Source organism: Gadus chalcogrammus, chromosome 5 (assembly GCF_026213295.1).
Source record: "Gadus chalcogrammus isolate NIFS_2021 chromosome 5, NIFS_Gcha_1.0, whole genome shotgun sequence".
Classification (NCBI taxonomy): Eukaryota; Metazoa; Chordata; class Actinopteri; order Gadiformes; family Gadidae; genus Gadus; species Gadus chalcogrammus.
This window is the reverse complement of record NC_079416.1, coordinates 7,365,042-7,379,793: the sequence shown is the minus strand read 5'-3', so window position 1 is coordinate 7,379,793 and position 14,752 is coordinate 7,365,042. Positions and strand designations below refer to the sequence as shown.

At 45.0% G+C, this 14,752-nt stretch overlaps 1 protein-coding gene across 1 annotated transcript in view; it reads left to right on the top strand.

The window, feature by feature from the left end:
• The window catches only part of alk (ALK receptor tyrosine kinase), a 343,107-nt gene that overhangs the window by 208,828 nt on the left and 119,527 nt on the right, over positions 1-14,752 (top strand). The window contains exon 5 of the mRNA XM_056590947.1: positions 7,228-7,361. Coding sequence (XP_056446922.1) covers positions 7,228-7,361 — 134 coding nt within the window. The remainder of the gene's footprint in view (positions 1-7,227; positions 7,362-14,752) is intronic.

Below are 14,752 nucleotides of genomic sequence, written 5' to 3'. Positions count from 1 at the left end.
AGCTGCTCATCCTGGCCCTCAGTGACCCCATTAGTTTCACTCTTTTATGCTTGTGTCCACAGGCTGCCATAATCAGGAATTCTTAGTCACAGTATTGTCTTTCAGGCGTAATTCCAATGAATTAGTATTTGGAAGATGTGTAAAAAGGTTAAGTAGATCATAAGAATAACTATTAACTAATAAATCCTCCCTTTAACGTCACTTTGTAAAATCCCTGAAGTTGTGCCAGCCAAAAGTAAAGAAAAGCACTCCTTTCCAACATACTTTGGAAACAGCAATCGGGTCCCTGGAGTGATATCATTCATCTCTATCCTGGCCTGACCCTATCCATAGCTCATTCTCTTCAATCATTTTAGCCCAACGCCGGCAAAATAGATTCCACTCCCTACAGACGGCATTCAAATGCATCCCATTCAACTTTGTGGGAGAGGCTGTTGGGCAACCAGGGCTTGTCAGGTGCTTAGATTGTATCTATCGCCTTTTTCTGATAGTTGCCCCTGTGCCTTTTGTACGCCATGCTATTTGACAGTCAAAATCAATGTGGCTTAAGTAGGAGTCCCAGATCTTGCTATCTCTAAGCTTACATTAAGAAACCAACCGCAGGACAACCTCCCCCGCACCCCAGCCTCCCCAGCCCTCCTTCCTCTTGCCACTATTTTCTGTGTGCGCTTTCGTGATTTGTGGTTGATTTCATCTTCAAGGCTTTTGATAAAATCCCCTCAATGTGATGCTAAAACCACCAGCCCACCGATCAAAGAATGTGTGGATATGTCTGCTAGGGTTTCTGTTACAAGGCTAAGTAATACCAAATTGTGATTAACTATACACCCATTGAGCATTTAATGCTAGGGACACTTGTGCACCTGGTTTTATTGAAAACCTTATTTCTGTATCAGATGCCCATGGCTTGTGTGTAATGAACTCCAAATGACAACACACATACACACAGGCAAGTTCTTTGCATATCCTATATGAGATCCTTTGTGATAGTACCCAAGGCAAAAATAGCTGCTTTAATTTCTACACAAATCTACTCATGCTAGCAAAGGGTCACGGACAAGCTCTAAGACAATGGTGAAATAAGAGGAAGGCAAACAAATGCTAAGCAGACCATAGAAAGTTGCATCGGCAAAGAGAACTTAACACATTTATGATATGCGGTCCTGTGGCCCCTACTGTGGGTCTATTTAATGATATGCGACAATTCATTGACTAACATCGTTTCTTAACAGTATTGTTTACATTATCGTTACCTAGGCCAACTTGTGTTCATATTATGCATGTGTCCCCCCGTTGGACTGTATTATGCGTTGCGTTTTTAGTTTGGGTGTGTTTAAACAGATGGGTGCACATGCACACCAAGCTACACCCTCATTCATTCATTCTTTGAAACACTCAATTTTTGGGCTTGTACACAATGTCTGTGTCAAGAAAAGATGTGTTTGCTGTACGGTGTTTGCAGATGGATTGTTTTAAAAGCAAAACTTCTTACCGCTGTATCAGCTGTTGTTTCCAAAATATATAATTTAACCAATGTTATAATTTACCTTAAAAACAAGATTTTGTTTATGAAGGCTGGGATGTAGCCTACTTTGCGCGAGTTTATTATTGTTATTATTATTATTTTAGCGCATGGCATAGCCTACTAAAGTGTTCATTCATTCAGCCCCTATGGAAAAAGTTTCCACAATCCACATGCTATTTTTATGCAGTTTCATACATATGAAAAATCTTTGACATCATAATATCAAATTAGGTTAATTGTTTGCATGTTTGTGCTGTGTATAGGTGTGTGTAAGCTTATGTTACAGTACTGACCTGCCTAGGCACGTCAAAATAGCAACACCAACTGCGCTCTCCGGTAGGGCATTTAGACGAGGTCTGCACCGGTCAGTGGTGCAATAGATTTATTGATCAGTAAAACAGCTCCACGTATCATTTGCACCTGAACAACAACTCTGCTTTTCGCCAACAGCGCAAGTGTAGTGGCGCGACTTTGCTGCGGGGAAAAATCAGCTTTGCGCTACGTGCAAACTAGCAACGATATATATGCGTCGGTGTAGAAAGTAAATTGCGCAGGGTGCAAGATCGGGCCCATTATCTCATTCTGACTTAAAACAGAGGAGGACACAGAATGCAATGCAGACTAATGGCCATTCAAATCTAAGATGGCCACCAGTTTTGTTTAGTACTTTATTTTAAATAGTTTTAGTTCATAAGTATTTCATAGTGTACCTTATTTTACAATAGGTCTAGTAGGAATTTATATTATAAGAGCAGATTACCTTATAACCGAACGGTTGCTAGTTGGATCCCCGGCATCTCCTGGTGTCTAGGTGTCCCTGTGCGAGACACCTCACCCAAACTGCTCCTGACGAGCTGGCTGTCGCCTTGCATGGTTGACTCCGCCGTCGGTGTGTGAATGTGTGTGTGAACCGTTGCAAGTCGCTTTGAATAAAAGCGTCTGCTAAACGCCCTAAATGAAAATGTAATTGTAAATGCAGCCCTATCTTCTGATGGTACAGGACCAGAGGGAGGTAGGACTAATTCTGCGCTTTTGGTCTTAGTAGTAATTCCTATTTCTAACCAATTAATCTTTAATGCATGTTGATGCGGCTTGCACACTTTCATGCCGCAACATGAATGAAACATACTGTCTCTCTCTCTCACCCAGACACACACACAAACACACACACACAAATATATATAGACACACACACACACACACACACACACACACACACACACACCCTGGTCTGCCAGTTTGTCTATCCAGCCTCTCTTATTTCTGTTATTGTGGACTGAATCAATGAGAGCTCTCATCAGTCCATAACAAATGGCTGGTAGTGTGATAAGGCAGCAGTAGGTAGGCAGCAGTTCTTCAGCCTCTGATGGATGACACCCTCGGCTAATGCAAACCAGATCTCAGAAAACAAATAAGCCCTGATGTGGTTAGGACTTGCTCACCTCCTACATCCTCACACATGCTCGCAGGCACTAACCAAGACAAATGGCCAGACTCGAGCACACGCACGCAAGCACAAAAACACGCACACACACGAACACACAAACACATACATACACGCACACACACACACACACACAAAAATAGTTCTAGCATAGAGGAAGAAATTAATAACATTAAGACATCAGCATGAGCAATGGGGAGCCAGGATTGTTTGGCCCTATCCTATCCTATTTTTATTCAACGTTTCATGTTTTAATAATTACAGCATCATCTTTTTTGCATTGCTAAGATGAGCCAGGGGTGGTTCTAGAATTTGAGGACATACAGGGCTTAAATGTCTTGGGCTCTGTTTGGATGTTTAATGCACTCAATACCACAATACACACACACACACACACACACACACACACACACACACACACACACACACACACACACACACACACACACACACACACACACACACACACACACACACACACACACACACACACACAATGAATGCAGATACAGTTCATGAAGTTAAGAGCAAGGACAAGCCCTGTCACCGGCGCACTCTCTTTCACACCACTTCACACTCATACAAAATGTGTGGTAGGGGTGGGGGGGGGCGGGCTAGCTCTGGTGCTTGAATGACACACAGAGGACCCAAAGCCGTCCTCTGCATCTGATCAACAGTATCATATTATAGTTGAGGGCTCTAAGGCAGCATCATCAGAATGATGAAGACAGATGAAAAGATCCAGGGTTTTATTTTTCATTGGGTTCTATTTTTGTAATACATAAAAAAAAGTTAAATTCATGAAGCATTCAGGGTTGTAGCCTCAGCCTTACACACCCCGGACTAACACACCCATCCCTACTGACACCACTGAGTGCACCCCATCACACGCAAGGGGAAGCTCTCTCATTAGCCCTCAGCTCTCAGAGAGAGAGATTGATAGATACTGAATGTTGTAACGGGGAACGATCATACGTGTGTCGGTTAATCAAGTGTAAGTAGTTTCCACCCCCTTGGTAACTATGCTATTCATGATGTTTATATATATATGTAGCAACACACACAGATGGGCCACTGCACATGGTATACTTTTCATCAGTGTTGTGATGTTTTACTGATGCAGCCCCTGCAGGCTACTGCACAGACTTTGCCTTTAATAGAGCATCATTAGAAAGGTCACTCTGCAGCGACTCGCCAAGGCATCCTAATAGAGTCGACTTTGTTAACAGTCCGCACTTAAAAGTACAGAGTCCCCTGATGAACGAGCCTATCCAATTAGAAGTCTGACTGTCCATAGCTGGATAGATGGAACCAACAGACGGACGGAACCACAGAGACGGATAGACAGACAGACGGGCCGACGGACATTCACGATCACATCTTCTAGACCAATCTCTGATTTCGTATCGGGCCGGACACGCCATTCGGACAAAAACCTCAAGCAGCTTTTTTCGCCCACCTTGGTAGCAGCCGCACAAGAGAGAACGAGATAATGCTATAGAATTACAGTCCAGGCCAGTGCAGGATCACACTGATTACTCACAGTCAACACAGGCCCGCCCCTCTCAATTGGCCCCTCAGACGAGCAGCCGTCTGTTTTCGCAGCCTGTTTGGCGGCCCATATAATAATTTCAAGGTTATCAAGGAGACGGTGTGTCAAGGCCCTTATCTGGTTCTTCATTTCCTTTCTATTATGGGATATGGCAAGGAGCGCGCCCCCCTCGCAGCCCCCCATCTAGCTGTGATACGCATCGCTCCCCGTCTGCTTCAACACGTTCTCTCTGCGCACATGGCTGTGGGCTGTGGGCCGGGGGGGGGGGGGGGGGGGGGGGGGTACTGGACACTGGAGGGTGGGGGGTGAAGAGGAGGGGATGTGTGGGAGGAGGGGGTAGGTAATGTATGGAGACACAGCCCAAGGTAAATCCTTGTGTTGATCGCGATAGCGGTGTCTGGGAGGATAGGGTTATTTCCGACCTTTTATGTTTTGACTAGACGTAGAAGAGCTATTTTGAGGTTTGAATATATAATCGAATGGAGAATGGTTTAAGGTGTTTTCACACGCCCTCTCTTGTTGAATCACACTTTTCATTGTTTTTACTTCAAGATCTTTTCGGGTCTCGTCTCCGAAACGCTCTATCTGCATGTGGAGACCTCATCTTTAAAATAGATCTCTGTGTCGTTTTGGTTTCAAGTATCTCATTAGGTTAGCGCCACGCACGCCGCTGGAGGCGTCTGCGAGCGATAGGGTTGCCGGTTTGATCCTCGGCTCAGGCTTTCTTCAGTGTGGAGGCAGCTCGCACTGACTGGCGCACCTCATTGTTACCCATCGCTGTGTGAATGTGTGCACGAATGAAGTGACGCATTTATTTTGAAGGGCTATGAGTGGCCACATTTTGTTGGAAGAAGCATCACATAAATACGGCCCATTTACTTCAGCATCGGTGAGCGGTAGACATTGAACTTGCGCTGAACTCCCTCTTGGTTTTGTGTTAAATGTGCAGTCGTGTTTAGTCTCTCCCGCGTTGTGTTTCATTTGTTTGCATCAGGTGTGTGAGCAGAACAACGTGGTGACTTCAAATCTGATCTCCTCCCAAACCCAAACCAAGCTTGTCACAAAAACGTACAAACCGGCCGGCATTCATCCTGTATTAAAGTGTTAGGGTACATCTGAGGCTGTGGTTTATAAACTGTCCACACTGTGCTCTGTGGGGGCTTTCTTTGTGTGTGTGTGTGTGTGTGTGTGTGTGTGTGTGTGTGTGTGTGTGTGGTGTGTGTGTGTGTGTGTGTGTGTGTGTGTGTGTGTGTGTGTGTGTGTGTGTGTGTGTGAAAAAGACTTGGCATCAGACAGAATGGTGCACAATCCTGAATGCCAAAGCTTTAAAATATTCGGTTTTATAGTAGCAGCACTGAAGACACCTGGACCCTCTAAAAGGCAGTCTAAATAGTTAGAATACAATGATATGTTTACAATTTGATATGGGTTGCGTGGAGCAAGGTAGCTAGCTGTCCAAAAGTTATGAAAAAATATCACAATGTGGATGGATGGCTGGATCAATGGATCAGTATTTGGCAGGGAATCACACACAATTTCCCATTGAGAAACTCTAAATACACAACGTGAACAGACTCTCTCAGAAGGATTCCTTTCTATAGTTATTTTCCAAGGAGCTTATCTGAAAGCAGGAGCGCAGGACTAGACACAGTGTTATTGTACATCCAATACTATACTAAGGTTTGTATCAACTTCTTGCTGAACTGCAATAAAAACGATCTTTATGCTCTTATATAACAATTTCAGTATTTTTTTCATATAAACCATGCATTTTGGCTGACTGTGTGCTGTCTTTGAAATGCATGGACATATTATCTCTTAGGAAAGTAGGTACATTACAAATAGTAAGTACTAGACCAGTTTGCCTATATTGACTGGACGGAGTGTTGAGCAAAAGGAGAGAATGAGGTAGAATATCTGAGAGGGCAAGAGATGGAGAGAGAGGAGGGGCTGGAGCCAGAGCCATGTCAACACAATTTGCCTAATGACATTAGGCTCATGGTCGGGCTTCCCGGAGGCAGCGGTCTGCGAAGTGGGAAGGCAGTTGTCGTTGGACAGTAACCCTCCTCCACCACAACGACTGCTACACGCGCGGCCGTTACCCTCCACCTCTCTGGCTCTCTCTCTCCCTCTGTGTCTCTGTCTCTCTCCCTCTGACTGGCGGCTCGTCAGGGGATCAAGCCCTGACGAGCTCTTTAATACCAGGCTTATGTGCTCCACCACGACAGCCCGGGGCCCTCGCTCAGGTTTCTCTTTGTTTCGGTCGTTTCTCCGGGGCCTCACACCACCAGCCCTCCCTCTAGCGCTGGGCAGAGAGCCCCAGACCCCAGGGGGTGGGGCTGAGGGCACAGACGAGGGCCTCACCATGCAGCACCAGGCAGGGGACGAAGGGGAGCCCCCCGAACCCACGCAGGAAGGCCAGGAGGAGGGGGCCCGCGTGGGCTCCGGCTCCGCCTTCTCGGAGGAGGAGGTGGAGGAGGACACCTCTGCATCCCCACAGGAGGGACCCCCGCCCTCTGCCCAGTCCGCCGACCGCGGTGATGGGGGTGCGGCTGGTGGTGGTGGTGGTGGTGGTGGTGGAGAGGGGCCCACCACCAACCCCTCCTCCTCCACCTCCTCCTCCTCCTCCCCCTCCTCCATAACCTGCTGCCCGCCGCGTGGCCTGTTGCTGGGGTTGACGGTGCTCCTGCTTTCTCTCCTGGGCAGCTGGGCGGTGGTGCACCTCACGCTGGGGACCCGCGGCGGCGCCCCCTTCCGGATCTCCACCAGCTACGACCGGCCGGTGAGTAGGGACACCCCGGCCACCATCGAGCCCCGCTTCACCACCAACTGCACTGTGGGTAAGTCAAGCCTTCGCTCTCCTTCTCGCTCGCTCTCTCACTCTATAGTTATATATATATATATATATATATATATATATATATATATGCAAATGTGGTTCAACCCGGTCAAAGAGACAAAACAAAAATGTGAATATTTATGTTCTGGAAAGCTGCGCTCATAAGATGATGACTGCGTGTTCCCACTTTCCTTCAATAGGATCACCGTGTAATTGTCGGTTGTTTTGTTGTATTAGTTTGATGTATGAGTCACACGGCATGTTTTGGTACAAGAATTAGGTTTATCATTGATTCCAGACGAATACAGAAAACACAGACAAGCGTTCTAAATGCACAGTAAAATTAAATCGAACACAAAACAAGCAGCATTTAAAGCCGTCCAATTCCACTGAGAAGAGTCAGTTCAACAACTCGGGGGATGTCTCAAGAGGGACATTTCCTTTCTGCAAGTTTAATTTGTTGACTTCATCGTGTTGTGCATGACACCCAGATACTAACGTCAATGTCTTCCTCCGCCATCCTCCAAGAACTCAAAGAAAATTAAATTATTATAGCTGATTCAATTTCCTCTTAGCAGGATGCACAAACAGTGAACTGTATCTTGGAAAGAATATAAAAAAGACACATAGATATCATACAACATGTCGTTTCTTTGTAATACTCCCCACTGAAGCAGCCTACATATGGCATGTTACATCAAATCAAATGTATATATTTATATACAATTCCTGGAATGAGAAATACAGCGACTTTATAACAGAATACACAGCTGCTGACGTTCAAACAGAATATATAGCAACGGAGCTATTTTGCCTTACATTTCGATATTTCTTTCTTTAACGCTGTCTTCTTTCTGTATTTGACGTTTACAGTTCCCCATCAAATGAAAGACTTATCAGCGAGCAGCCTCAACTGCAGCTACTCACAAAACAAAATACTTGGCCTGACTGCACTCTGAAGCCTGTGAGAAACGCAGTACAAACACAAAGTTCAGGACAACTTTTGGGCTGACATTTCATCCACTTATACTGAAACGTACTTCATATGTCTGTCGCCACAAAGTGTACCGTCGGTATCACACCACTAAAGTGCACAGAAGTGACAGCTTGAGTTTATACATTTATGCTACATCCCACAGAATCAATTGTGTGCAACCAAAACAAATTTGTCGGCTCCTCACCCACCCACCTTTTTCCGAAAGTGATAAACAGTAGCAAGATAATGATGCGAGAATGTTTAGGCTATACCTCATTCCCCTCATGGTTAGCTATAATTGTTCCTGAGTGACGTTAATATCTCGCCAGAGATTCTGCACTGAGCAAGGGTGTGAAATGCTTGTCCATCTGTCAAGCCTATTCTCTGTTCTCTTCAAAGCCTTATTTTGGTCGGATATTCGTCCTTCTCCGTTCTCTTCAAAGCCTTATTTTGGTCGGATAGTCGTGTCATGTCTTGAATACTTAAAAACTGCAAAACAGAAAACCTGACATGAATCCAGGAAATTGGAAATTAGCTAATATGTGAAACAAACAAAAGAAAAAAACGGTCTAAATAATAAATATGTGGATCCCAACTGGGCATCTCTGCCGTTATAAATTAATGTACGTGCTCTTCTGAAACGGAGGATGAATTCCTTTGAGGTTTTTCATTATATTGGAAGCAATGGAGATGGCCCATAAAACTGACTAGCCCCCCGCCCCCCCTCCCCATGTTCTACAAATGGATCACGTCTCTTTCACCTCTCCGACGGAGAAGGAGCCGTATGCATGGTTACCGCTGAGGCGGAATTAATAGAAAGGTCGTTTGGCGGTCGTTTGGTCAGAGGGAAAATAAATTACATCTTATCATCAATTATATCGCAGCTTATGCTAAAGACGTTCATATAGTTGGCCGTAAGTTATTTACGGCCAACTATAGGTTATATTATATAGGTTTTATAGGTTACATATATTATTTATTATTGTTGCTAGGTTATCGTCAGAGGTATTTTCTCAAGAGAAACGTATGAATTTTATGGAGAGATATTTTTATTCAGCTAATTTGATGGCATACCGAGCTGCTATTTATTTATGTTCCGGTATTGTGGAAGAAATGAATACCTCTAAATCTCTTCCCAAATGAATTTGAACAGCTCTCTGGGAACAGTCTCTTCTACGGACATCGTGTCAGGTCCAGTCGCACATGCAAATGCGGCCTCAGTCGAACCCAGTATAATTGTCCCCTGCTTACGAGATCATTATGTTCCCCGGGCTGGCCTCAGCTGACAGGACGTTCAAGGACGACAACAGAGACGGAGCGAAAAAAAAGAATCCCATTGTGTGCCCGGCCTCTGTTCTCTTCGGCCTCGTCGCTTCCCCCTGCTTCGCTCTGCCGGGCCAAGGGGGAAAGAAAATCCAAATCCCTGTCAACAAACACTGGCTTCCCCGCCTGTTGACATCTAGTCCATTCTCCCCCTGACCTCCTCCCACCTGCTGCCCAGCAGACTGCACCTGTTGCAGGACTAGTCCCATTACCAAGCATCTTCTACAGCCCTGGGGTGCTGCTCAGTCCGCGGAAGGTTCTCGGTTCAAACTCACTCACCGCCAGGGATCTGGGTCTACCGCTCTCATTGTCCCTAATGAGCCCGTGCATAGTTAATTGCTGCAGCTCGTGGCTGATATTATTGTGACCAATCAAAACATACGGTGTGTGTTGTTTTCCTTTCGCTAACTGCCCTGACATTATCTCTCATGACAGGAAGATAATATTCATGGTTTGTTTATTGCGTCCCAAAAAAAAAGGCCAACATCATTCTGCAAATTGGTGGGCTTATTGATTCCTTTTAAGACTTTCAATTTTGTCTTGTCGAGGTTCACACGTGTCGAAACAGATTGCAAGCCTTCTGTACACTCTTTCACCAGAGTTGGAGTCCCCCCCGCCTGGTTTAAGATGAACCCAACCATAGTTTCTACTCCTTTTACTCAGGTCGTTTCCAAACAGCAGAAGGAGCAGCGAGTACTCAGGCCAGTGAAGGTGGAGGGAGGATATAGTCAATACAGGACGAAATAAACAGAGCAGTGTCTGGCTCCTCTCTCTCTCCCCTCCGTGCTCTCTTCAACGTTAATTAACTACATCAGTACACAGAGCCAACAAGAAATACCAATTTGCTCCACCCAAAGCAATCTTGTGTGCTAGCTCTGTGCCAATATCTACCTAGTATATCCTCCCATTTCAAGGCAGAATGCAGCCTCTTGGTGGCGTCGCACGAGCAACCCGCTCTCATTAGCATTCACACCCAGTGTGCGGTACTCCTCTGTCATCGAGGGAAAAACCAAACTAGTGGGAAACCAAAATAACTCATTTTAGCGAAGCCTGATGCTACAGCAGATGGTCATCGCAAACCTCTGATCCTACATGATGTTAGGTTAGGGACGCCATATTCAAGTGACAGCACTACTTGCCCTCCTTGCACTCGGGTAGAGTGTATAACTGCAACAAATATCAAGTACTAGATACAATGTTTTGTTTATATTTAAAGTGATGGGATAATGTAATCTTACTCATGACGGGATGTATCCACTACACACACCCACATATGTTTCAAGATAAATGTGTTTAAACTATATTTATATGCATCTCCAAAGTAGGCTATAATCTCTTGTCTTTGTAAGGACCCAGGATTTAGGGATGTGGTCTGACTCCAAAAGGCCGTAGCTTCATTCATCTGCACCGTACATGAAATAGTATGTAAATTCAATGAGCTTGCAAGGGGACCATCATTGTCATCGCATGCTTAATGTACCACCTTGGTACCCTTATAACCTTGGTTAGAAATAAATTACGGATTTCTGTTATCCATTACATTAATAATGAATGGGATACTCACTCATATCTACTCTGGATTGGAGATCATCACCGTCGCTTGTGGCTGGGAGTGAATCCCCCTAAATGCTGCAATTATCCACCATCTTCCATACCATGATGGTGCAGCTCCGGTGGAAAAAAAGAGAAAAATGCACGTTTCCCTCAGCCATGAAATGGAGCAGTGACGCAGAGGCAGCGACACCCATGTACCCCCTCCCTCATCCCAGAGCCCAGACCCCACCCAATCACTTCCCCAACTCACCTTCCCCTCCCCCCTGGGAATCCGAACTGGTGACCTTCTCTCCGCCCGCACCATTTCCCTAACCCGTTTGGGCGAGTGGCGGGAGGGTTCCTAATGGAGCATCACGCCGAGTCCGGCACTCGGCGATAAGGTAACACGCCGCCACACCGTGTGGGGGGTGGCGGCGGCAGCGCCCCGAGGCCCATCCATCATGACCGCGGCGCGGGCCGGTGGCTGGCTGGCTGAGTGCTGGAGGCAGAGAGCCAGGGAGCCGGAATGGGCAGGTATATAGGGGAGAAGAAGCCAATGGCGCAGACCGAATGGGACACGTCAGGGAGGGGGGGGGGATGTGGCGGCGGGAAAGGATGAATGAATAAAGCAAAGATGTAGATACAAGGCCTCCAGCGCAGGACGATCAAAAGACACATTCTGTACAGGGCCAAGCGGTTTCCGTCGTCAAACAAAACGGAAAAGGGATACAATCTTTTTTTTTTTTTTTTTTTTTTGGTGGTTCCCATAAGGGGAAGGTCACAACATGGATCATATTTTACCGGGCGGGGTACGGGGGTGCAGGGGTTGTGTGCATGAGCCGTGAGCACAGGTGATCGATCACAGTTGACGTGAGTGTGATTTCATTGCATCCCCTCCTGTCAGTCAGGCCTGTAACCACCCGGTCCTATTGGCGTTGCCATTACTCACATCGGGTAATGCACACCTGTGTTCGCCGTGTCGGTGGAGGGGGACAAGCAGGCTAAACCTAATGGCGGAGAGACGGATGCATACATACTCTATGCGTACAGTGCATTCATAGAACTGTGTACAAGTCTTTCGATATATTCGCTCCCACTCACTCTGAGTCAAGCTTTTGTGATTGATTGTTTACTTTTTCGCTGCATCTATATTTCAAGTTCATTGTAACCTGAGTACAGCACGTGAAGAATATTTGTGTATGCATATCTAACGATGAAAACGATTAATCGCATAGTATTGGTGAGTTAACTCACGATTATTTGCGTAGTGTGCTGAGTTATCTCACAATTAATCACATTATTTTAATTATATTTTAAACCAACTTCAATTGAAGTTGAGATTATCAAATGGAATGACACATTATCATTCATACTAAATGTACTTAATAAGCAAAAACTAGACCAAGAGAACTTGAGGGAGTTTTATTGACTCACTCAGTGTGGGTTGAATATAAAACTTACGGAACACCACAGATTTGGGAATGTAAAGGGCAGCTAATTAGTAAAATTGTAAACCAACAGTTACTACAAGTGTAGCTAAATTCAAATAAGTAGCACCACAGATTTTGGAATTGTAAACAGGCTGTCACATACTGAAATTGTAATAAGGCAGTCCCTTACTGCAAGTGTAATTGAATGTAAAGTAAGTGGAATCACAATTTTAACAGCCCTAATATGTATTTTTATAAATATATATATATATATATATATATATATATATATGGATGGATGGATGGATGGATGGATGGATGGATGGATGATGTGATGGATTGATATAGATAAGGTGAGACTACAGTGAATGGTGTATTCAAGGAAAAAACATTCTCTGTGAGATTTCTACTTCTTCAGTTTATCTATGTTTTTTTTTTGGGTAGTACTTGTATAATTGTTCTTCGATAATCACATCTAGGGCCAACAACGTCAAGACGCAACCTACGCACCATATCTAAAAAATCGGAGGAGTTCCATCAAGGAGATAATGTTCGCAAACACAAGAGAAGGAAAAAATAAATAAAATAGTTCACTTGGAAAAAATCCCCTGTGGACTAATGATCAAAGTATCAGTCCAGGATGCAAGGACCAAAGGAGCATAATACAAAACACTTAATTCACTAAGCTCCTGATAAAGTGGGGTGGAATGCTATCCGGTAGCGCTGAGCTCTTCCCTTTCCATCTCTTATGTCTGGCCTAGGGGCCTGTCGTAAGCCACGTCTCCCCCAACACAACACAACACAAGGGGAGCTCCATGTAGCTCCGAGCACCTTTCCCAAGTACCCCAAAGCAGCCTATTTATTTTTTTAAATATTGAGCAAGTGTCAAATGGCTCTAGGCAACCATATACAATATTCACGACCAAGCGCATTAGGTGGAACCGATTCGTTAATCAGGGCCGTCCTGGCTGAATGGGCCAATTTGTAAATGGACTAGACATCAACGTCGATAAACCGAAACACGCAAACATCTTTGCTTTCGATTTTGGAAGTACAACAAGGTGTGCTATATTCAATGTAACAAAGCATGAAACTCGAGCGGCAGCCATGACTGTTTGTGAAGCCCTGGCATAAATGGACTGCATTTATGTAGCACTTTTCTAACAAGTGGCCACTCAAAGGGAAATGTAGTTCCTCACAGTTAACCCCCAGAAGGGAAATGTAGTTCCTCTAAGTTAACACCACAAGAGACGTGTAGTTCCTCCAAGTTAACACCATAAGAGACATGTTGTTCCTCTAAAATAACACCACAATATAAATGTTGCTCCTCTAAGTTAACACCAGAGGAGACATGTAGTTCCTCTAAGTTAACACCACAAGAGACATGAAGCTCCTCTAAGTTAACGGGCTATTGGTGGCCCTGCGTTATTGGATGCATTAAGCCGTCCTTATTAGTCAATGGGAATTTGATTTACTTCTTGTAATACAATTTCTTGTAAGCCCATAATTTCTTTCTCTGTTCGGTTAGGATCTCAGTGTCTCGTCCATCTCCGTGTTATACTTTGCAAGGTCCTGTTTGACAGTTTTATTGCTTTAAAAAGTAATTAAGGATCAAATATTAATGAGTTCAGGCTATCATTTACGCACGACCCTGGAAGCGGTGGTGAGGCGCAATCTGCTGCTGCTTTTGTGTTGTGATTGAGGTTTCCCAACAGGCTTTATACAAACATACGCCTCTATAAAAGGCAGTTTAAAGTCAATTTCCTCCCTCACCGCACAGATCTTAACCTGCTGTGGCTCTCTTATAGCAGGCATGAGCGCCATCGTCACATCATAAGCAACACAGTATGAGTATGAGCGATAATGTAACAACCAGGGAGAGGCGCATGACATGGGGGCACATCCTTCAGCTGTATTTCAAGTGTACACAAACACAAATAAACACCAATCATTTTCTCACACCGGCTGCAAAAGGAAACCCCAGCAACCGGTCCACTAAAATCACGCAATGCGTCCGATCGTAAATCTGTCCCCGCGCCTTTGTGCTGAACCACCGCAGGTCGCAGCGCAAAGCAAACGGACTCGACGGCGGCGCCTGAATGCAGAGGTAGATGTTAAAGGAGTTACATT